This window comes from Odontomachus brunneus, unplaced genomic scaffold (assembly GCF_010583005.1).
Source record: "Odontomachus brunneus isolate Ranch 3 - 2012 unplaced genomic scaffold, Obru_v1 Obru_scaffold_007, whole genome shotgun sequence".
Classification (NCBI taxonomy): domain Eukaryota; kingdom Metazoa; phylum Arthropoda; class Insecta; order Hymenoptera; family Formicidae; genus Odontomachus; species Odontomachus brunneus.
In genome coordinates, this window is record NW_022639457.1 from 2,986,748 (window position 1) to 3,011,274 (window position 24,527).

Consider the following 24,527-nt stretch of genomic DNA (forward strand, 5'->3'; position numbering starts at 1 on the left):
GGCCAGAAAGACCTTTAATTGCACGCGCATAAAGCGCTCCATGAAGCGCGTGCGTTTCGTGTGAGAGAGAAGGTCACGAAGGAGAGACATTCGAAGGCGAAACGGTCGGGAAATCATCGATGGCCATTATTGCCTTTTCAATTGCTGCAGCAAGCGGTCTCAACGTACGCGTCTCAAGTAGCGTTTATTGCTGTTGCTGATAATCCGCCGGGACCGATGAACTTTTCCGCCTGGGAGACTGGCGGCGATGCGATGGATGGGACGCGAAAAACGCCGATGCCGACGCGAAGGCACCGCGGATTCATCATTGGCAGGGAGGCGCGAGAGAGCCGTAATTTGCCGTCGATACCGAGACGCGCTGACATTGCCTCATTCCGCGCCCGTGGACGACACCGCCGTGCGCGCGAGCACACGGAAATCGCAATTTCGTGCGACATTTGCGAGAGCGCGCGAGACGATATCGACCGGATAGCGCACGAGCGCGCTCGCGCGACTTCTTCGCCGTTTCTCACGTAGGTTGCAGCCGCGCGCCGACCTTTGCAGAGCCGGTTGCGCGATCGAAAGAGGAACACGCTCCTGTCGCGCGTCCGACAAAAAGTAGTCGCCGCGATATCGCGACTGTGTGTACGGAGTGCATCGGGTTGAGAATCGCGCTCGGGTCGCGCGTCAAAATTGACATGTCGACGCGGGATTGCGAAAGCCCGTCGATCTCAATCCGTGACACGCGTCAAAATCAAATTTAATAGGATTTGAATTATATTTAATATAAAATAATGACATGAAAATTATATTTAATATAAAATAAATATATTTAAAATAAATATAAAATAAATATATGAAATAAATATAAAATCAAATATATTTAATTCATAAACAAGAAAAGAAAAACTCCGATAATTAATCAAAATTAATGACAGAAAAGAAAAGGCTATTAGGAGTTTCAAGCACAGTCGTTGTAGTGCTAAGTGACCAAAAATTGGTAACAATGCTTTCCTTATATTAGGAAATAATTATGTTATTAAATAAATCAAATTATGTTATTTAATATATCAAATATATCAAATAAACTTAATCAAATAAATACATATAAATACGTATCAAATAAATACATAAATACTAATCAATCAAATACATTTAACTAAAATAATGATGAAAAATTACACCCAGAGTAAAGAACCAAATGACTACAATATGAAATTGATTTTAATCTCTTTTTCAATAAAAAAGAAGCGTCCCTCACACATACAACATAACGTCTAAAATTGGGACATAAGAGGTCTTAAAGACATCTTAGGGACGTCTTACATTCCAACGTCTGAGAGACGTCTTTAAGATGCCTTTCAGACGTCTTATGTCCCGATTTTAGACGTGTTGTGTGAATCAAATGTGACGGGTAATGGATTCCGCTGATGGGTTAAATGACTTTTGAGAGCACGTATTTTCACGTCAGTTAGTGACTCGATAAACGTAATGATTCGAGAAACGAGGGCATGCAAGAAGGATTTCGAAATCGCGCGGCGGCTCAAAATTACCGTACAATTTCGAGAAAAGATCACGACGAAAAAGGAAGAGATCTCTGAGACGGAGAGAGTGAGTAAGGGGTAGCCTCTCTCAGAGAGAGAGATGCACAAAGTGCGTCATCGCGGACCCGCCAACCATATCGCGAGAGACACGTGTACTCGCGCATCTGCCGCGAACATATTGCCAGCGTGCTGGCTGGATGATGCACGAACGAAGCGAGAGCACACGAGGCTACGAGGGAGCAGAAAAACAGAGAGGGAGAGAGAGAGGAAGACATGGCCAACTCGTTGACATTTACTCGCTTTCGCGACTTTTTCGCGACGCTGCCGCAGCAGCAGCAGCAGAAGCAGCAACCGCATCTATGCAAACGCCGGGGCTATGCAATTATTGCCGACGTTAGTACACGTCCTTGAGAGCGGGTTCACCGGTGCGCGAAACTTTGGCGTCTCGTTAAATCATGCGCCAAATCGGTCTTGAACATTTAATCGTAAGAAACAGCGCGTTTAACGCGCATGCAAATAGTACACGACAGGTTCTGCACCCGGCGCATATATTACCGAGTGTGTACTCATTTACCTTGCTTCTGAATCTCTCTCTCTCTGTTGACGTAATCGAACGGAAATCGCTCGTCGAGCGAGATTGCCGAGACGCGCAACGGAGCCGTTCGCGCCAAGTCTCGATTCGGTGGATTACTGTCAGGGAGAATTTGCATTTTGACAGAAAAGCAGAAAGCAAAAAATCAATCAAAACTCGTGTTGATAGAAGAGCAGAAACTGCCACCTCATCTCATTTAAAAATTGACATGTCAAAAATAAATATACTCTCCAGACAAGAATGTCCTTTCTTTCCTGTGTACCATGTCGCGCGACCTTGCGTTGACATACGACCGCCATTAGAAGCGTGACATCCGCGCGATTACAAGATCGTAAAAGGATCCCGACGACGTCCATTAAAGGCGAATGTCCATTAAATGTACGTTTACACGTATATTCATGAATTCTATCGAATCGCCGTGGGCGATCAGTTCGATCAGACGAATCTTCAGTTCGTCCCTCGCTTGACTCAGTTCATTTGCAACTTCCACGTGCAAAATCAAGGATGCTTATTATCAGGACCCTTGGGAGTACTCTCTGCATAAACTACATTATTCTCATCACGGAAAAAAAGGATTTGCTGTAGCAACAATCTAATTTGTTACATATGGACAGTTAAATATAATTCGCTGTGTTGGTTACTTTTTCTTTGCTGCAGGAACCTATTTCCTTACTATGACAACAAGAAAATTTGCTCCTACAGCAAGAAAAGTGGCTAACGCAGCCAATTTGCTACAGATGGACAGCTAACCATAATTTTTACAGCTTTAGCTACTTTTTTGTTGCAGAAACAGATTTTCTTGTTATCCTAGCAAGGAAAGTGGCTCCTGCAGCAAAGAAAAAGTGGCTAACACAGCAAATTATGTTTAGTTGTCCATATGTAGCAAATCTTTCCATAATGTAATTCTTATCTCGCCGGCCGTGTGATTTGTGACGTCAGAAGCGAGAAATGACACGCTGACGAAAGTTGCATGCCATTTCCGAACAAAGATAAATATAAACAAAAGAGCATTTGAGATTGCTTAAGCACACTTATATAAAATTGTCCAAAAGGTATCCCTTTCCCCTGATGATCAATAAATAGTGGTATAATAAATGGTGAAGTGATAAAATGAATTTGTTTTGTCTGTATGTTTCATATTTACTATACAACTGTCTATTAATCGTCAGAGGAAAGAAGTTTCTTTCGAACAATTTTACAAGTATGTTCAAGTCTTGGATGCACTTTCATCTATATTTATCTATATTTATCTTAATTTATTCTTTAAATGGGTCGCAACTTTCATCAACATGGCCGCGGCGAGGAGTCTTAAAACAACCAAAAAGTATAGTCAGAGTAAAAAATGACTATAATAATTCTAATTGAATCAAGCATTCTCCCCTCTCAGGGCCGGTTGTTCCAACTTTTTGGTAAATTAACTGATAATTAAATTATATATCTGTCTTTGTCTAAATTGAAGGAAAAACAAAGACAGACATACGATTTAACTATCAGGTAGCTTACCAAAAGGTTGGAACAATCGGTCCTCAGTGTAACAATTTCGTCTCGTGGTCCGACCAGTTGCGCACCCACGTCGATTTAATGCAGAATCCGAATTCCGCGCTACGGCGTCTTCGCTGTTCGCGCCGAGTATCTCGACCGATTGCATAATTTCCCAGCATTACACATCGGACATTTCGACGGGCAGGTTTTCGCGTGGAATTCAACATGCGCGTCCTTACTTGGAATTTAAGGTTGTAACCCCGCGCGTAACGCTCGCCGCAGAGTGCGGCGTAAAGGTCCTCTATTGCACGATTCCCAACTGCGTGTACGCGCGCGGATACTATCATTTATCTATAGGCACTTTGCCGCCCACTCATAAATCATCCATCGTCGACCGCAAATGGGAAGGGGGCAGGAAAAAGAGAGAGAGAAAGAGAGAGAAAGGAGGAGGGTGAAACGCAAATTCGTTCTGCTTACACTTTTCGTCGGAAATCGCGACGCCTTCGTCATTTCACCGTGTTTTTGCGTGTGTCACTTCTCCACATTAATTTCACTCTCTTCTGCTGTCTCATTGCGCGTTATTAGAGTTAACGAAATCTCAAAGGCTTAACCTTTCGCGAGCGCCGATTGCTGGTGCAAATGTGCCGATACAGTTCTCTTATTTTCCGGACGACTTACTAATCCTCGTTTACTAATCCTCGTTTGTGCAAGCTTTAGGATACCCGCGAGCGAAATGTCACACGGCATACGTATACGTACACACATTCAAAATACATCCGACCCACTTTACACACAATATTCTGATAAAAAAATTATTCTATTGAATCGCTCTTCGTGTTGCTTCATTAATCACGATTGCCGCGCGTCGATGAGATCCACCAAGCGCAACCCTGGCTTCTTTTCACGGCGATTAATTAATACCAAAGTCTGTCCGCTGTTTTGTAATAACGCTGGTAATGTCTGTGTTGACGTAAGAAATCAAATGGTGCATCTCAGTGAAATCAAACAAAACGGCTGCTTGCGCTCACGCGTGTAATTAGCCATCGCACGTACTTTAGCGACGTAATTACTCATTAAAATGAATATTCATTAGCATACGGCTGTGAGCTTGTTGATCTCTCTCTAAGAGTCATCTGCTGTCCGAATGTTTGTGAGATCGAATATTGAAATTAATGCGACGCATATTGAAAAAACAATATTTTTAACGGCGTGACTTGAAGGCGTGGAAGCTATTGCCCAAATTCAAGTAGCCTCGCCTGAGAAGAGATCATTATTAATGAATTACTGCGAAATTGTTAGGAAATGAGATGGTACGGAATGCGAGCCTACAAACTGGCACAAGTTCCTCGTCCCGATTGTCGAATGTAATTCGACCGGCCGAAACGTATCGTGCAATTCGATGGTCCGCAAAAGGACGAGGAGAAAGAGAACGCGAGGGAGAGAGAAAGAAAGACAGAGAGACTCGTCTTCTTCGTGATCTTTGCATAATCGATGTATAATCATCGGAGTCTGCGTTTACGGTCGCAAATCGTGACGAGCACTGACTTTCTCACGTGCAAAAAACGTAAAGACGAAAAGACGGGAGGCGCGTTTCAACATTAGAACGGCGGAACGGACCGTTGTACAAGCGCAAGTGTTTTACAAGTTACGGGTTAATCCACCTAATGTCAAAGTGGCATTATTGCTCGTCTAAGGAAGAGCATTCAGGCGAGATTAATTGTCGGCGTATGACGCACGGAATGCGTTGACATTAGGACTACTAAAGGAATCGACTCGTTTGTGATTTCTTAGAAAAATTATACTTAAATTTATAACGCATTTTCTATACTGAGAAAAAATACTTGAAAATTTATTGGTGGGATATAGAGTTCATTTCTGTGAATATAAACTTTATGTTTCCAAATTTTTAAGTATTTTTTTTCTTGATATATTTTTAATTAACATTGATTGAAGCCAAAAAAAGTAAATAAACCTGTCATTTTAACAGTTCTAACAGAAATTCCAGTAAACTCCAACTACACTGAGAAAAATACTTGAAAATTTATTTGTGGAATATAAAGTTTATTTCTGTGAATATAAATTTTGTGTTTCCAAATTTTCAAGCATTTTTTTCTCAATATACTTTTAATTAACATTGATTGAAACCAAAAAACATAAATAAACCTGTAATTTTGATAGCTCTAACAGAAATTCCAGTAAACTTCAGCTGCACTGAGAAAAAATACTTAAAAACTTATTAGAGGGATATAAAGTTTTTATTTCTACGAATAACTTTATTGTTAACAATAACTTTGTTGTTTCACTAATAAGTTTTCAAATATTTTTTTTAGCATACTTTTAATTAACATCAAGTTTAATGTTTAAGTAAAATTGAAAAAAATAAACATTTTTTTCTTTTTCAGAAAAATACTTATTAAAAAAAAACTTATTTTTTTTTTCAGAAAAATACTTATTAAAAAAAAACTTATTTTTATAGGATATAAAGTTCACTCGCAAAAATCAACTTTATATCCCGCGATAAATTTTGAAATATTTTCTTCTCAGTGTACCAGAGTAACATTGCATTAATGTTACCAATTCCTAGGCAACAACGCAAATGCATAACGCGAGCGTTATGTAACAGTCATATTGTCGAGTGGGAAATTGCAAACATTGGTATAACGTCATAGTAAGTTGGTGCTTACTGGGACAGGTCGTTAATCGTCGGTAGTTCGAATGTTAAACGAAATTTGTTATTGCGAAGTTATTCGTTGTCATCGTGATCGTTGTTGTATCCTCTGAAATGGCAAGGTCATCGCCAGTTACGTCACCAACTTTCCTCGGCGCGTATAACTTCGAGAAAACCAAATGTCACAATGACCAAGGACGTGCGGCCGCGTATAACATCGCCGCTGGCCACTGCGATGAAACCGCGACGTAGGAATCCGCGCGGTGCGAGAGTTTCGGCTTTCACATTCCCGCTCGGGTCGGCGCCGAAAACGCCGACGCGAGATGGACGCATCCTCCTCGGGCGCAGCGCGTGCATGCACACGAGAGAACGCATCCACTACCACCACTACCACCACGGCCGTGGCCTTGTTGTTCGCGGTGTCGTGGCTGGGAAAACGGAAAATGACGCGGGCATTTTTAAAAGTCTAAGTTATTCCCGCGAGATCCAATGGTGTACCAGAGATCGTACAGATATCGCGTGAATCTTATCGAATATCTACATAGAACATTTCAAACATTGCGAAATCGCTTATAACGAGATTCGCCATTGAATCTATAGTCGAGCCATCAAGGCGAGGCTGGATACCGACATAACGCAGGTTTCTCTTTTCTTCTAATTGTATGCATTAAATTGAAAATGCCTTTACAGGGTAAAAGCAGAAACGTCAATGAATGGCTTGTACCAAAAAGTTGCATGAAATCAATAAAAAACTTTTTATTTACCGACTGATCATAAAAAATTTTTTTCTCAATTTCATGCAACTGTTTAGCGTCAGCCATTCATTAATGTTTGTACTTTCACCCTGTAGAAGTATTCTCTAATTTGATGCATTCAGTTAGAAGAAAAGGGAGAACTACGAAAGAGCGTTATGTCGGTACTCAGCATCTTCAATCTATTTTATCTATTTTGGCGTCAAATCTAACCGTTTTTTTTTTTCCAGTGAGCGATCAATCGGGCTCATAGAATCGCGATGGTTCAGCGAGACGATGTGCGAGCACGAAAATCAAACACGATGACTGAAGTAGCGGCGCGTGGTAATAATACGCGAACAATCGCCTTTGTGTAGACGCGCCGTCCTTGACAATGATTCACGGATTCCTCCCGCGGAAAATGTTTCGAAGCGTTTCATTTCGCGACGTCTGAATGAACAACGGGCGAGCTGACGCACACAGATATCTCAGACGCGAACCTGCTTGTCTCGGAATGATGTTGCGCAAAGCTCGGACTCGCGCGCGAATTGAAATTGTGCGTGCATACGTGCGCGCGCGTAGAAACGTCGGTATCTAATTGCAAAAGTAATTGCGCGCGGCGCCATCGTCCACGGGTATACATATCGCGCGGCGTGTGCAATGTGGACACGCGAAGGCAGAGTCAATAGTACTTCTCACTCTTAAAGTAATAATTGTCTGCGTCGGTAAATATCACCAACGTTGCACGGAGCGTCGTTAAATTCCGACGTCACGCCTTCGGCATGCTCCGCGCGCTGACATTTTTGTTTGTGCGTGGAAAACTGTCAGCTTACATAATAATCTCATTATTTCTCGTCGCATCTTTTTAACTTATTTATCTGCGACACGCCGCGTTACCGAGATTCTCGGTAACGATTACGCGCGAATAATATTGATCGCAAGCGCCTAGGAGATCTGCCTTGCCGTTACCTCGCTCTGTCAAGTCGCAGCGGGAGAGCCGCCGCTAATTACTGGCCGATTACCACAAAAATTTACATACGCGTTTGCGCCTCGAAGTTCGATCAATTTGCAGCACGATTTTCAGCGTGATGTGCGACGTGACGGAGGAAGCGTGACGCGGCGTTACCGCGGATTTACGAAACAGAATTCACGGAGAAACTTGATTTTTCAAGAAACACACACAATACAATCAATATCAAAATAATTATACACTGTGAGAGAAAATATCTAAGAACTAAAAAATACTCGGTGAGTACTAATGATATATTCACTCAAATCTAAATTTTTTTTTATCTAAATAGAATAAACAATCGCTTTCGTGAAAAGTTCGAGGAAAATACATATTTCCTTATTTGAATATTTTATGTTAATATAAATTAAATGTCATTAGCATCTACCGAATAAATACTCAGATAGCACAGAGAATTCAAAAAGAATTTAATCGCATGTCACCAATTCTGAGTTCATTTTTAGATGCAAAAAGAATTCTTTTCACTGAACTGAACTCTGAAGAATTCTTTTAGCATCTAAAAATGAACTCAAAATTGGTGACATACAACTGAATTCTTTTCGAATTCTTTTTTAATTCTCTGTTATCTGGATACTCAGACAGCGCAATCCACCAAAAGACATCTCAAAGACCTCTAGGAGACGTCTCATTCCTTTTAGATGTCTTTAATACATCTCTCAGTAAAATTTTCGCTGTCTGTTTTTCATTACTTAGATACTTCTTTCGAAGTCAAAACAATCATGTAATAGTACTCTTTCATCATCTCCCATCCTCTTATTCTATCGTTTAGTGACATTTGATTTAGTGACAGTCTTTTTCCGCATACAAGCGTGTTTGCACGGAAGACGAAACCGTGAGGACTTATTTTCTAAACATTCGTTTTCTTTTTTTTTTTTAATAAGGCCCCTCGAAATAAGTGATTCAGTCGGCGAGAGCGAAACCACTGTGAAGCCGTACATCCGCAGTCTTCGATGCCACTGCGGCATGCAACGGGCAGCGTCTAATAGCGCCGCGGTGGCTGCATCATCGGTTGCATCGCGGATGCATCCTGGGCCCGCGAGTGCGGGAGACTCATCCGCGAATCTGTCGGGGCTGCTGCATGCACAGGTGGGGGGATGTGCATCGGCATTGCGATTTTCCGCCTATATAAAGGCAGATGCACCGGCGATCCTTGGTATATTATCACGTATCGGTCGTCGTTGTCGTTTAAGGGCAAAGGGCCGCCTTGGGATCGCTCGCACCACCGATCACGAAATATACACGTACAGAAAAAGAGAGAGATAGACGCCGAGATGAAGACGGTGGGTGTTCCGTCCTCGAGAAAGGTCCTCGAGAGAGGACTGATCTCTGATACAGCTGAACACAATTCGTCGCCGCGCGATCAGGCTCTTTTAGTCGATGACCGGGCCGAGCCCCGCGACGGGAGGGGGCGTCGGTTTTGCGGGCCGAAATTTTGCGCAACAGTGAAAGTGAAGAGGATTTGTGACATTTGTGCGCGCGCGCGCGAGCTACGCACGCTTTTCGCGCGTGATACGCGGGGAGAATCGGGGTGTCGCGGAACCTCGACCGCAATTTCAGCGGCTGCATAACGGCGACGAATTTAGAATCGATCTTCCCTCGAGGGCAATCTCGCGCAGGGGCACCGGTGGCTGTTTCACGGAGAACAATCTCGCGGCAGTTAAATCTTGACGATTCGGAGGAAGGTATACTCGAATCCAAGTGATCGATCGCATCGCAGAAGCAGCGCTTGGATCATGAGAACTTTCCACTTGCTATTATTTGAGGAACTTAGCTATCTTGGTATCTCTCAGTTACATCGAAAAGCCGTCTCTAAATTGAAAAAGTCGATTGAAAAAGAATCACATAAACGCGCGCGCGCATTAAAATTAAGGTCTGGGATACTATCAATTTCCGAGGAAGTCACTCCACTTGATGTGGGACCGATTACGAGATTTCGGTTCAACTCAAATGACGCAACAATTTAATACTGGTCGCTGAAGGCCAGGTCGGATTCCAGGAAAGGATCGATTTTACGATATAATTACGGCGAGTCCGCCTTCGTGTGTCGGTTCCACCGTCAATTTACATTCATGAGATCTCTACGACAAATGTATCTATTCGTGATAAAGATAGACACAGATGTATTCACGTTTCACACGCGTCGTTAAAACGGTGAAGCTTGATCTACAACGTGTTCTTTGTTTCCTGTTTCTTTCTCTCTCTTTCTGACTCAAATCTTAAGCCAGAAAAAAAAACAGAACAACAAGAAGCAAAGAGTACACTACAGATTGAGCTTAAAGTTTAATCTACAACGTGCTCTTTGCTTCCTGTTTCTTTCTCATGATCTCTTTCTGACTCAATCCTTAAGCCAGAAACAAGTAGAGAACGAGAAATAGGAAACGAGGTTGTTTCGGCACGTCGATCGGACAGACGGGACGCGATCCTAATGTTTGCCGCTCTTCTTCTCCGTAGATCCTCGTCCTCTGGACGCTTGCGGCCGGTATTCTGGCGGCGCCGCAGCTTAACCCGAACGAAATCACGATCGTGAAGCAGGACGAGGTGAATAACATCGGAGTAGGTGGATACCACTTCAGCTATGAGCAGAGCGACGGCCAAAAGAGAGAGGAGACGGCCGAACTGAAGAACGAAGGCACCGACAACGAGGCGATGAGCGTTGTCGGTAGCTTCAGTTTCATCGCGCCGGACGGTCACACGTACAGGTACGCGAAATTGCGGCTCACAGCGATGGGAGGCCACGCCGGGGGTGGACGCGCGTTTGCGAAAGAACGGGTCGAGGAACGAGCGAAAGTTCAAAGGAACGTCTTCTGCAAACGCGTCCTTTGACTTTCTCCCCGTGATTCCGTTCGTCGGAGAGTTGATTTCGTTAATCCTCAGCCATCGTTTCTGATTGCAGGGTCGATTATACCGCGGACGAGACCGGATTCCACCCTACCATCAATCTCGTCGCAAAGTAACAAGGCCTGAACGAGGACTGAAGTTACACTAGGATTTTGCGGTCGTCGACACACACGTACACACAACACATACACAACGCACACATACACGACCATGTACGTGTAATTATACACGCGCATTAGGATTATACTTATAAACTTGTATGCTGCGAGGCACGCGATTCACCGACGCGAACCGCCGTCGAAGACGTCGTCGATCGCCGGAGGATGATCGATCTTCCGCGCGCGGTTGGCCGATTCGTCTCGGCGAACTCGGCGGAATTGATCGCGTTACTTCGCAGAGGAGGCATTGCGAAATGCATGCACGCGATGCAGCGCGCAGCCGTTGCTCGAAATCGTCCGAAGAATTTTGCAATCGGGCTCGACCACCTTGCGGTCGCCTTCGCTCCGAAACCGATCGTGACTCCTTCAGTGCATCGAGCTAAATATATGACATCGCAGCATCCAGTATAAAATACAATAAGCACACCGAGTCGACAGAATCGAAATTGTATCACTACGCGGTCCTCTGCCGACGCGTTCGCGCAAGGAGCATCCGCACGCGTTACGCAACACACGTTAACGAGCCGCACGTCTGCATGCATTCGCGTGTCCCGAGAGTGAAACGCCTGCTCTCGCTCGCAGCCGGCGATATGTACCATTCAGTTTCTCGAAACTGCCAGCAAACACTTTGAAACGTCAGGGCTTTTCGTTTGCAGCTCTATCTCAGCGAGGCAACGGCGCAGCACTCATTGCAGCGCCGCGATCTTTTTATACACATATCTATACATGTATCTATAACAGAATGCAACTCGTGCAAATAAACTTGTATACATACTGAAGTCTCCGTTGTTGTTTACTGATTAACACTTCGCTCTCGCTAACGCAGTCGACACACAACTTTCTTCTTCCGGAATTTGTATTTTAAATGTACCACAATCGCGTATATATATAAATAAATATTGTACAGAACACTTCTGTATGACATACAAACGTGATCGTATATAAGTGAATATTATACAGAATATTTCTGTGTATGACATATAAAGTCATGAGGATGGGAGTAGAAGTCACTCTTCACAGTACAAACATCTCGTTTAATACGATACAAAAAATTATAGTTGTAAAAATTATCATTAGACACTGAATATCGATGATATACATATACTGATTATAAGTCGGATAACGTATTTATATGCGCAAAGTCTGATATAGAAATTATACATATGCATATATAATATATATATATATCTATATATAAATATCTCTCGATTTGATTGGTAAGAGTTTGATCTTCTACATTTATTCTATATTTACAATCGTTTTAATCCATAATACTACTTTGAAGTCGTCCCTAATATTGAAACAGGTTCGATTACCTGGTAAATATGTATAAACGAGTATTCTAGAAACTAATCACGATTAAATAACACCCCACACTTACAGTTTGATGTTTTTCAATCATACGAATAAAAAATTATTTATACAATACCAAATACCTTTCTTCGGTTCAACAAATGCTATTAATCTCTTCTTTACCATCAACGATAATGTAATTCGAAAATTGTGAAGATAATGTTTTATATATTTAATACGCATATGCCTGTACACGTATATAGAGTATTCCAATAGAAAAATTTTTGCGAATGAAATCGTAAAGACTTGTAAATCTATTATTATAATAAATTTTGACTGGCAACAAGCAATTAATGAATAAATTTGACAAAGTTGTTGTTATCCATAAATTATCTCTGTACGTAATTAAAGATCTAATCAATTATTTGTTAATAGAAAATTCATTATCGCCTAAAAGAAATGTTAAACGTATTACCAATGAAAATTTGGTTTGGAAAATTTTTATATCTTTTGTCGAATGAACTTACCATATGTATCATAGATACATGTAAATAGATGTAAATAAGATATTTTAGCGACGCTATTTAATTGACCGCGGATATATTTTTCGCCAAGTATGTTAAACAAAGCATTTTAGTCTATAGCGCGTTATAGAATATATGTGTGTAATGCACAATTCCTAACTGAAAATATATTTTATGGAAACGTACTTTAGTACGTTGCGTGATATATAAGTTTACCTTTTCTTGTCAAGCTGCTAACATCTATATGGTTCCCAGGCTCTAATTAAGTTCAGAGTCTTATTTAACTTTGATAACCATTGCAGACCCTCCTCCCGTGTGTCAGCTAACATGAAATGTCTGCAAATACGTGTAACACGTTAAAGTAGATATATTTTACATTAACAGCGGATATAAAACAACAATATGCTTACTCTATTACAGTCACATTTCCATCGGTCTTCGTAATGAGATTATTAGAGTCGTCAGGTTGCGCGGATCTCCTTGCCTCGAGTAGAAACGTGAAAGGACGAGCACATTTCTCTCGATTGACAAATTGTACATTTTTCGTAAATATACCTGTGTAAAACGTATCGATATACTGGCATGCTTGTAATTAAATTGAAAAATTAAATAGGAACAGTTCAAATAGTGTTACCTTCCAAATCGAGACTTCCTATCGGACTCTTTTTGTGTTCATCTTCGGGATGCACCCAGAAAAAAAGTTTGGCGTCTTTAAGCAAACACCATCTTCGATCCCAAGCACCGAGACCTGAGATATCCTCAAAGACCGTTAAGAATCCGCGATACTCCACTGATACTGAGACTTTGTGCGATATGTGCATTCGAAGAGATCCTTGTAAAGGAGATTGCGACGAAACCTGGATAAATCGAGGAAAATTAATATCGTGCGCGGGAATTTGTATGTTACTTCCATGAATTTCAGTGATATTGAAAAATCGTGGCACTTACTCCGAGTAAGTTGAACTGCTTGCGTTGTATATCGTTCAGGGTGATACTAACAGTGCCACATAGTTGAAAAGCAGGCGATCTGACTGCTCCTGGTCCTGCTGGACTCTGTACATTCGGCATTACAAATTGACTCTTTTTCTTTGGAGTCTTCTTTTCGGTCTGTAAGTAAATATAGAAATTAACAAACTATTGCTATAGTTTCTATATTTATTTTGTGTTTTTTCAGTTATTATCTATGATTCTTTTTGAAAGAGTGAGAAAGGATCTTACCTTTGCACCAGTATGATTGATGTGATATTTCCTTTCATGCGGCAAATATTTCGGTTGCGTCTGAAGGGAATATACCTCAACGGCAATCTTGAAATCGCTGTTTAAGTCGTCAAACTTTAACGTCGACAGGAAACGAAGGCACGAATCATTGGGTTCAGCGGCGGTAGCTGTTTGAGTAGCGACTACTTCTCCCAAGTATCGCATTAAACAAACACAATGCAAAAACGCATCTGTAACAATTTGTGCATATTTAGTCAATATATTTCTATGTCGCATGACAATGTAGCTTGACTTCATGTTGCACTTACTGTTGCCCATGTTCCGGGAAAATTCCGGCTTCAACGGTAGCGTGACAGCCGAAATGGTTAAAGATCCGCTTCCTTGTATATCTAGTGAGCCTGCTTTAACAGGTTTCAATGTGCCTTCTCGCTTAAGCCTTTGTACTTCATTCAATGCGGCTAGTCGCTTATGAGCTGAAAAGAAACGATAATATTAAAGACAGAATAATTTATCTTCTGTGCTTTTGTAATAATTGAAAATTGCATATTATAATACTAATATATAATTTAACTCGATTGATATTAAACGTAATATACTTAATTTTGACTTTGGTTAACATTAAACTTACTTGCAACGAGCAATGCCCATTCTCCACCAACATGCTCACTGGATCCATTGAACTCGACAGTAGATTGACACAAGTTTAAAGCTTTACTAGCTCCTTCGATTTTCTTCTGTTGCGTACAAACTTCATCGAGCAGCTCTTTTACTTTATTTTCCACCAGTATCGCCTCGTTTACACGTTCTGATCTTTCTGCGCCAGAAGTGGAAGGTACATTTGATTCTGATTTTGTAGCTGAACGCTGTGATGTCTTAGCCAACTAAAATTAATAAATGCTGCTGTATATATACTATACTATGCAATATATGTATAAAATCGTATATGCGTTAAGATATTAAATAACTTACCTCAGATTGTTGTCGCCTGTACGCACTAACAGTTCGTATTAGCGGTACGCGGCTACCACCTTCGTCTATGTATGCCTTCGTTTTACTCGTCGGTGAGACTACTTTTAAAGGCGAACGAAACCTACGATATTAAAAATCATTTATATGAATAAATATTTTCAGAGGATATACATAGGTGTCTGGATATCAAGTACTTTTAACTAATTTAAAACTACACACTCATTTAATAACTTTAATAGATATTACTTATAAAAGTAACATTTTTAAAAAGAAACCTGAAAAAGTTAGAAAAAAGTTAAAACGTACGAGTGATAGTTGAAACTGCTGGATGACCGCGACGGACTCTTGCCTCTATTTACTTTTGGTGGCGTTGGGCCTTCTTCTCTCACATTCATATCGGTATGTGATTCCTCCGCTTCGAGGCATTCTTCCAAGTACTGATCCATCTCGTTGAGCACCGAGAGATCTGACATAGTACTATCTGGATCTGGTTCTATGGATCTCTGTAATCGCGATATCAAGAAATGTGAATATCTAACCATCAATATTATGATGTATTTAGAAAATAAGTTGATATACCTTTTTATTTAGAATTTTATTTATTTATATACCTTTGTATTTAGAAAATAAGTTTATATACCTTTTTATGAGTTTTATTAAACAATGAGCGTTCGTCTAACTCATACAAAATACTGCGTCCAAAACTTGTATTTGCTTGATCGCTAGTCAATTCACTTTCAGTAAGACAATCCTCATTCTGTGCACATATACAAACAATTAGAAATATATAAACTACATATTTGCATAGTTTGTTGTGTGTGCACACAAGACTATTTGATAATTATCTTACCTGTTCGTCGTAATCACTCGTTTCACTGTCACTTTTCTCGTCAAAAGTAGCTGTTACAGGCTCGCTTGTTTCATATGTTGATTCAGTATCACTTTCCGTGGTGAACTCGATGTTTTCCAGATTAGGATAAAGCGATCCTTGTTTCGGAGCAGTCACGCGAATACGTTTAATATCGCACATCATATTTACATGTTGGACCTTGGGTGGACTTCCAACGACTATAAAATACATTAAAGAGAAATGAAAAGATTGCTATTGCATTTATAAGAACATAAATTAAAACAATCATTTTTTACACGTACCTTGCCTTTTTACCGGGGAAGATTTAGTAATATATGATACAATTTCAGGCTGTGGTAACGGCGGTGGCGGTGGTGGTGGTGGTGGTGCGGCGGCTGTATGATCCTATAATAACAAATAAAATGAATAGTTCTGTTGTTATGCAATAAGAAATATTTACTTTATTTCTCTGTATGTTATGGCAATTTATTTTATCAATTACCGGAGCAGGAGTCGGCTTCACTGAACAAACGGGCGAACTCTTCGGCGAGGAAGATTTGCCGCCTCCTTCGCTACTTTCGCTTGTACGAATACCGCACCTCACAGCACCACGAGCAAACTCCCTATTTTCATTGAAACGCGAACGCAGCATATCTAACTCGCGTCGTCTTTCAGCTTGGGTAGCTTGTAAAATCTGATTTTCCATTTCATCTATTTTTTGCTTATTATGTTCAAATATCGCACGTTGCGCGCTAACCGATTTGTTGGGAATATCAGCGTTTCGGTTGCTGGGAGATGAATCTAAAGCGATGAAATGTCCTTGAATATCTTACATCAAATAGACGTAAAATAAAATAAAAATTGTTCAAGATATCTGACTGATTATAGCGTACAACGAACAAAGCGATTGAAAATGTTAAAATATTGAATTTTTACATAAGCACATTTAACAAAAATCATGCGATCAGATGCTAAAATTAATCTTATCATGTTAAGTACTCGTCAAGATGTCTCAGCAATAAGAACTATACGTGCCTGTGTTAGATCCTGACTGTACAGGTTTATTCTTCTCCTGCAGCTTCTTCGGCGGAATTGACATTGTAAGCGGTGCTTTCGGAATCAAAGGAGCCTCTCCCTTATTTCGCTCGAAAAGAGCCATTCTTTCTGCGAGCGTCATTTGAGCTGGATCCTTTACTTTTGCGTCCGTACTCTTAGCTTCAAACATCGACGCTTTGCTCAACACTGAGCCTGATGGTTGTATTATATCCTTCGGCGAACCGTTAAACCCAAACTTTGGTAATCGCGAGCTGCTAGCAGTATTTGCATTTTTAATCATTTTTTCAGGAGTGTTAGAACCTTTGCTGCTATTGACCTTGAAAGGAGAGCCGCCTGGGCTCTCAGAAACACTAGTATCACCATCTGTTTTTCCTTTTAACAGCCCATCTAATTTATAGGGTGAAACTTGCTTCTTCTCCTCCTTCTTTTGCGATGTATGACTTGAAACCGTGTTTGATTCCTGGGAACAATCCTTATAGTCATACACGAGGCGAGAATTGCTTTTTGTACGACTAAAGCCTTGCGCTTCCTGTAAAGTGCGGTTTTAGCTATCCAAATAGGATTGTTCAATTGATAGCTGTTTTCACAAATGCAATAGTACACTACGTGATCATATAGAATAAAATATTAGAGTGTTAAACAACAGGAGAATTTCTCATAGGAAAACTACACAAAGCTTTAGTCCTTCACCTTTAGAATAAAATTTATTTTACCAAGTATGTTGTCTTACCAAGCAATCCAATATACTTCTATCCCATTTTAATTGTTTAATTGGACTTCCATTTTTGCTTTTCCTCTCATTGTTATTACTTGTTGATCTGTTGTAGCCACTTGTACTTGGTTGAGGCTCTGGTCCGCTTCTGACTTGTTCATTAAACTTTGCTTGTATTCTCTCTACTTTATTGTCTACCGGCTTGGTCTATAAAATTGTGTCATATAATTATATACAAATGTTATGCCATTTCATTGTCTTATATAAAGTAGATTTAAATTATTTATACATGTACCAGTTTTGGATGAGATAAATCATCCTCCCAACTATTAATTGTTGAAGCTAAAGCTGCCAATTTGTCAAGTCTAGCGCCTCGCTTTGCTGGTTTAAAATCCATGGAATCTTCTGCACTGAATTTCTCTTCAGTTCTATGTATAGGAGAGCTCAACTCATGGCTATTATCATCTGTCAAAAAAATAACATTAACTCTCTTTTTTGTTTGTATATTAATAATATAAATTTTATATAACTAATTTAATATAAATACCAAGTTATAGATATAGAAATATAAAAAAAAATTTATACTTGCATTAAAATTATTTTTTATGCATGTAACAAATATGTGGATAACTTAATTTTTTTCAAAAAGTACAACTCTTTAAAAAGCAATGAGAAATACAAAAGGAAATGTAGTCTCTTTCTTGCATAAATATATCTTCAATTTGAAACAATGTAGATACATGGGAACATACTCATGCATACACCCATGTGCATACCCATATACAGTGTCAGAAACAAGTTTCAAGCAATCTGTGTGGGAGTAGCTGAATGTATGGACTGTGTGGGAGTAACCAAATAGAAAGGTTCAAGAATGTTCAAGATCTTATATACTACCTAAGAGAGTTCAGTGTTTCACAAACTTCATCAAGTTTACTTCACATTTTTCAATTATCATTACATATATAAGTTTCTAATGTTTATTGCATTGTTATGATTTTCATACACTTTATTGTATTATCTATATTCTAGGTAAAAATAATTTATAAATCTAAAAATTTTCTTTAATTTTTAAATATGCACATGAGTGTATATATAAATATATGTAACTAAATTATTTCTCATTATAACTAAATTATTTCATACAGAAAATATATATTTCTGTAGCTACACATTTTCTTCTTGTATTTTCAAATACCACTTACCAGAATATAATTTTCCAAGTCTCTGCAACTTGGATCTTACATTGCAACTTTCAAGGTCTCCGTTCTCTTTGTCAATTTGTTTAGCATGTTCAGGTGTGTTAGATTTAGCCGGAGGAGATTTTCGAGAAGGTTTAGTTGGAGATTTATCTGTTACTTTACTTGGTGATTTAAGTGGTGATAATTTTGTTGGGCTTACTGCTGCTGTTGCTACAATATATATAATTTTTTTCTTAGCACAAGAATCATATAAATAAAGAAAGCTATGAAACAAATAATTATAAAGATAAGATATAAAAATCTTATCTTTAAATTATCTTTATAAGCTAAATATCTTTCTTCTTAATCAAATAATTATTTTTAACTCTGAAAAAAGAAAAATGAGAAGAATTACCTGTAAATTGAGCCAGAATAGCATTTGCATCTTTTAAAGGACTACGCCTTTTCACATCATGTCCCAAAGATGATAATTGTGTGTCTATTTTTACTCTCCTTACTTTAGCACGTTCCAACATACGCTATATTAATAACATTAAATCAGAATATGATATTATGTGAATAATACAATATAAAAACATATATTAATATTTCAAAGAGTACTTTGATACTTATTTTTATAACAATCTACATATTTATATATTCCCTCCAATTTACTTATATCATGTAGATAACAAAAAAAACATTTCATAACAGTAACAAAATTTTGTATTAATGATGCAATATTAATTATAAATTTTGTTCATGCATCTCTTTTTTTAAATACTAAAAAATCTTTAATAATAATGAGAAAATAAATAATGAATTATATAAATCACAAATATAAAATTGAAATTTATTGTATTAATAATGAATAACTGCATCGCAAATTTATTCGTAGCTACAATTCTATCACGCAATATGCTATACATGTCTGTGCAGTCTACTCTAAGGTAAAGGACAAAAAAGTATTCTTACTTGAACGAAGGGCTCCATTGTTCGCTGAATTCGTGTATGATGCTACCTTTCTGTAGCTGAAACTTCTTCAGGAATAATACTTCCTTCACGCCCACGAGTACGCCCAAAGATTCTTGAAAAAGCACCGAACGATTAAGAAACGTAACTTGCGTCGCAGTGCCAGGGGAGTATCCTTAATTCTGACCGTTGGATTCAAACACAAGCGCCATACTACCGCAAAAAGAGGAGGGAGAGGAAAAGAGGGGAAATGACAGTTCTCCGTTGAGAGCGATTGTTCGTTGCGATATCACGCGGGCAACGAATGAACGTTCGTGAGGCGACCTTTCAACTCGCGAAATATAACACGGACATTCTACTCCTTGTCACACGCTGTGTCTCACAAAATGACAATTTTTTTAATTCAAACGACAAACACGCGCGCATAGACGCCTCGTCAAAAGATGCTATTGCGTTATAAATGCTACTCCTTTTGCACTCAAGGTTCTGCACTCCTTTATGGTTCTTACATTTATAATTCCAAAAAGAAGATTCTTGTGTCAGCCATTACGCATTATTACGAATCATCTTATTCAAGAACATCGAAATGTATTGTCTCGTGAGATTGCAGATTTTTTTTTTTTTTTATTTAACGGCCAGGCTATCAGAAAGATACGCAATATACTATTTTAGTATAATACATTTGCGTACTACACTATGTATTGTAGGCGTATGAGGAGAAAGGAACGGAAGGATTGAAGCGCGCAAAAAAAATATAAAAAAACACACGAAATCTTTTCAACGAATCTCGGCTTGAACCGGAATCTTAAAAATAGTTGCATAAACTGTAGATACGAAGGAAGATCCACCAATCACGAGGTCAATATAAAGTCATGGTTGCCACTCGTTGGAAGAAAATGCTTAAAGCACAATGCCAGGCAATAGGAACAGGAATTCCGATTGGTCAATTATTTCTATTACCTGTTCCTATTGGCTAATGCCTATTCCTGTTGCCTGTAACCTGGCATTCTGCAAAGGCCTTAATGATTGAATGGTGATTCGTGGGTCTCTGATTGGATAGATTTAAAAATATTCACTATCAAAACCCATCAATGGCTACATTCAGAAAACATAGCTGATTAGTGAACGGTTAGTGATTATTGGTTCTTACTGTTAGATCCCTAACAGTATCAATTACGTTGACTAATTATTCTTTAGATCAATTACGTTGACTAATTATTCAACCGTTGTGTAACCGTTGTCTCCTGAACGCACCTAATATTATTATATGATATTAGTCCACAGAATGAAAAATCTACATCGTTATCTTAGTGTATAATTCATTAATTGCTAACCATCTCATATACAACTATAACTTTCTCACTGTTTTGAATTGCTAATAATAAACTTCCTACCTATGCATATACATATTAGATTAAATGTAAACACAATCGATAAAATTTATATGTCCAAATATTATATGCTCTATGCAATTGAATAAATGGATAATTTAAATTTTCCACTTTCATACACTATAATATGTATGCAATCATATATATCATTTTCATGCAAAACACAACAACGCCATATCTTTTCATCTACAATAATTTCTTCTTTTATTTGTTTTACTTTTCCTCTTAATCTCTCTTCCCAGCACAACATTCAAGTAACTTGAGATAGAAATATAGGCTGCGCTCCAAAATTCACTACCAGTACTGAAGTTCTATAGTATACATAATATGAACTATAGATTTTCAGTACTGGCAGTGAATTTCAGAACCCAGCAACAGTGTAACGGCCGAATTATCATGTACTTCCTGGCTTCACTGATTATGCTATCACACTTGCAAACATATAAGAGAATGAAACATATATATTGTATACATAAAGTTCTTTCTTTTACTGAATCAATCGATTCAATACGTTATTTATATGATTTCTATGTGTAAAACATATTACACAAATAAATTTTGAAAAGTTGGAATATTCCAACAAGTAGTACTATTCAGTTAAATAGTCTGCATATGTATTTATATTTGTATATAATCTAGAAAGTACTGAAATAAGTACAAAATAACAAAATAGATATATAATTTAAGAAAAAGTACACACACACACACACACACACATAGTTCTATGTAATTACATGTATAAAATTTACATTGTTATAAATTTTAAAAAATTGTATTGTCTACAATGAAACATTATAATAAATAAAAGCGTTATCTGTATTTAATGCATTAAAATACTAACTTCGCATTAAATAAGGTAAACTTGGTTATCCCGATGGAATAACTATCTCATATTTCGGAATGATGCTTCGTCATACATGTGACGATTCATCGCCAGTATCAGCTGCCATTGCCTCACGATTTTCATACGCCCAGAAACCATGGAACTCAATTAAAATACTGACCATCGTGTCGCCTTGTCCGCTGTGCAAACCAGAATATTATACATTAACTAAGAACAAAAATTTCTCAGTTATAAAATATTCTGTATCTATAAAATCTCACCAAGATAATAAGTCTTTCAATGTAATTTTGCATGGATCTGCTGGTTTCACCATATCGAATATCTCGTCTTTAACGTCTTCAAAACTAACAGGTTCTTGACCGTGCATTGTCATCTGCTCTTGTATAGCCTGCAAGAAATTACTTTTTTATTAACGACTATTACAGAAATTGTAAAAAAAAAACATTAAATTGTAACAGAATAGCGTCGTACCCTAAAGAAGTAATTGAGACAGAAAGTATCCAAGTAACCGCGATTATTAATGTCCAGAATCCGGAAAAGATAATGAAGACTTTGAGGTTCATGTCGATTCTCCAACGCTAATACAAAATCTAAGTATGTTTTGTAATCCATCTCTCCTTCATAAGTAAGGCATTCTTGAAACACTCTTTCAAGAAAAACACCAGTCAGAGTACCAGTACCATACCTGTTAGAATAAAAAAAGGTTTACTTAAACTTTTACAGCTTAAAATATTGTGGCAGAAAAAATCGTGATAATTAAATAATGAAAGTTTTTGAGATTTTTTACTCTAAAGATGTTATGCACTCTACTGCATTATCAAACCAATTACCCAGCAAGCTCTTCTTTGTTTAACATTCCATTATGATCTCTGTCAAGATTGAGATATTGGCCGTACACTTTGAGAGCTGAAGGTGCAGAAAACCAATTTGCTTCCTGTAAATCCTTGGGCAAATCCTCATCTCGTAACTCCAAGAGATCATCCAGAAAACTACATGCTAAAATATCTTGAATGCGAACACGGCCTGTATGAAGAGGATCCAAGAAGAACAAAAATTTCCTAACAGCAGTGCATACATAAAATGAATGAAAGGACTTTTCAAGGCCTTCAAGTTGTGGCAGTGTTGGTATCAGTTCTAAAATATAATTTTCTAGATCCTGTAAACAATATGTTTACATAATTCTCAAGTAAAAGGAAATACTATATAAGTAATAAATAAAGATCTTATTTTCAGATATATATTTGTAGAAACTTGCCGATTCTCTGAGATATCCTTGTCCTGTAACATCATATAGGGACAACCCAATTCTAGTCTGATGTAACCACACTTTTCTCATGACATAATTGAATAGTGCCATGATGCTAATCCTACCATGTGGATCTCCTTGTTGCAACTTAGCAAACACAACTGCAGTAAAATATGGACTACATTTTGCTCCTGCCAGTTTTCCAACTTTCTTAAAATCCTCATAATTGATTAACTGCTCATCCCCTGATAGAGGTGGACTGTGATGTTTATCTAACAGAACCCATAACGCTTTCAGTTCATTATTATCAAGCAACTGTCGAGAACGTCTTTGCAAAAATAAAGCACGTGTTTCCTCACGTAATTTCTGTGGTAGAATCTCATCTTCTTTTGGCAGCTGAAATGTATGAGATTAATACACAAGAATAAGTACAAATTTCTCCATTATATAGTATAGTTTTACATACAAAATACAAATATATATACCTTGAAATAAAATTTAGGTATAACTTTATAAGTGGAGTCACTGTCTTTAGTTTTCACACCCTTCCATTCTTCATATATTTTCTGAAAGTATTTATCTTCCCTCTTTTCATTTTCTGCAAAGTTTTCATCCGCTACAACACAACAACACAAATGCATGAAGACTTTGTTTACATATTTTGAGACGAGTGCAGAGATGGGGAGTATATAGTTTTTTCATTAGATTATATATGAATAATTACATTTATTCACTGAAGCGCAGTTTTGCAGCAGTGCTTTGAAATCCATGCTTCATAAACATTCGTTATATATTCTCTGTTGTGGAACGGTTTAGACAGTTTGTCCAGATGCGTTTAAAAATGGAACACGACAGCCTAGGTATGCGAAACACTGCTTAAGAGCTCATACAGGATTCATATTGCGTCCGACATATGATATTGCAACGTACGATATCGATATTCAAAATAGAATTAGTTTTTAGAAGACAAAAATATCGTTAGCCAAATGCTGTTTATAGCCATCACTACCTGGCTTCCTCGTCAAGGAAAGTGGCGGCTCGTGGTGGAGACTTTGGAACTAACTTAGGGTGCTATTTCACGTATTGTATGGCAAGCTTTTCGGGTACGTTTATTGGTTGATGAATAGAATATTTCTAGGTTCTCTGTTCGTTAACCAATAAACATATCCAAAAAGCTTGTCGTACGACACGTGAAATATCAGCCTTATGGAGGATTTACACCACGTCCAATGTCGAAGTACGATATGCAATA

At 38.4% G+C, this 24,527-nt stretch overlaps 2 protein-coding genes across 2 annotated transcripts; one reads left to right on the forward strand and one right to left on the reverse strand.

The window, feature by feature from the left end:
* The first annotated feature begins 9,151 nt into the window (after positions 1 to 9,151).
* Positions 9,152 to 11,801, forward strand: LOC116854014 (endocuticle structural protein SgAbd-6-like). The gene is made up of 3 exons (XM_032835450.1): positions 9,152 to 9,306; positions 10,478 to 10,725; positions 10,920 to 11,801. Exons 1-3 carry the CDS (start codon positions 9,298 to 9,300, stop codon positions 10,978 to 10,980), a joined length of 318 nt encoding a protein of 105 aa, XP_032691341.1. The 5' UTR covers positions 9,152 to 9,297; the 3' UTR covers positions 10,981 to 11,801.
* A 234-nt stretch (positions 11,802 to 12,035) lies between these two features.
* LOC116854015 (anillin-like) lies at positions 12,036 to 24,457 on the reverse strand. The gene is given in 24 exon segments (XM_032835451.1): positions 12,036 to 13,175; positions 13,250 to 13,394; positions 13,474 to 13,696; positions 13,788 to 13,946; positions 14,058 to 14,287; positions 14,366 to 14,530; positions 14,686 to 14,938; positions 15,027 to 15,147; positions 15,333 to 15,529; positions 15,667 to 15,783; positions 15,877 to 16,094; positions 16,179 to 16,281; positions 16,379 to 16,677; positions 16,912 to 17,392; positions 17,663 to 17,851; positions 17,940 to 18,109; positions 18,847 to 18,943; positions 22,091 to 22,208; positions 22,290 to 22,417; positions 22,501 to 22,714; positions 22,860 to 23,185; positions 23,285 to 23,671; positions 23,761 to 23,891; positions 24,000 to 24,457. Coding segments are annotated over 24 exon segments (4,620 nt in total). The 5' UTR covers positions 24,046 to 24,457; the 3' UTR covers positions 12,036 to 13,072.
* Between the last annotated feature and the right edge of the window lie 70 nt (positions 24,458 to 24,527).

Excerpts from the sequence above, each read along its gene's own strand:
- LOC116854014 (XM_032835450.1), top strand. Across the intron at positions 10,726-10,919 it reads CCGGACGGTCACACGTACAG|GGTCGATTATACCGCGGACG; the intron begins GTACGCGAAATT and ends TTCTGATTGCAG.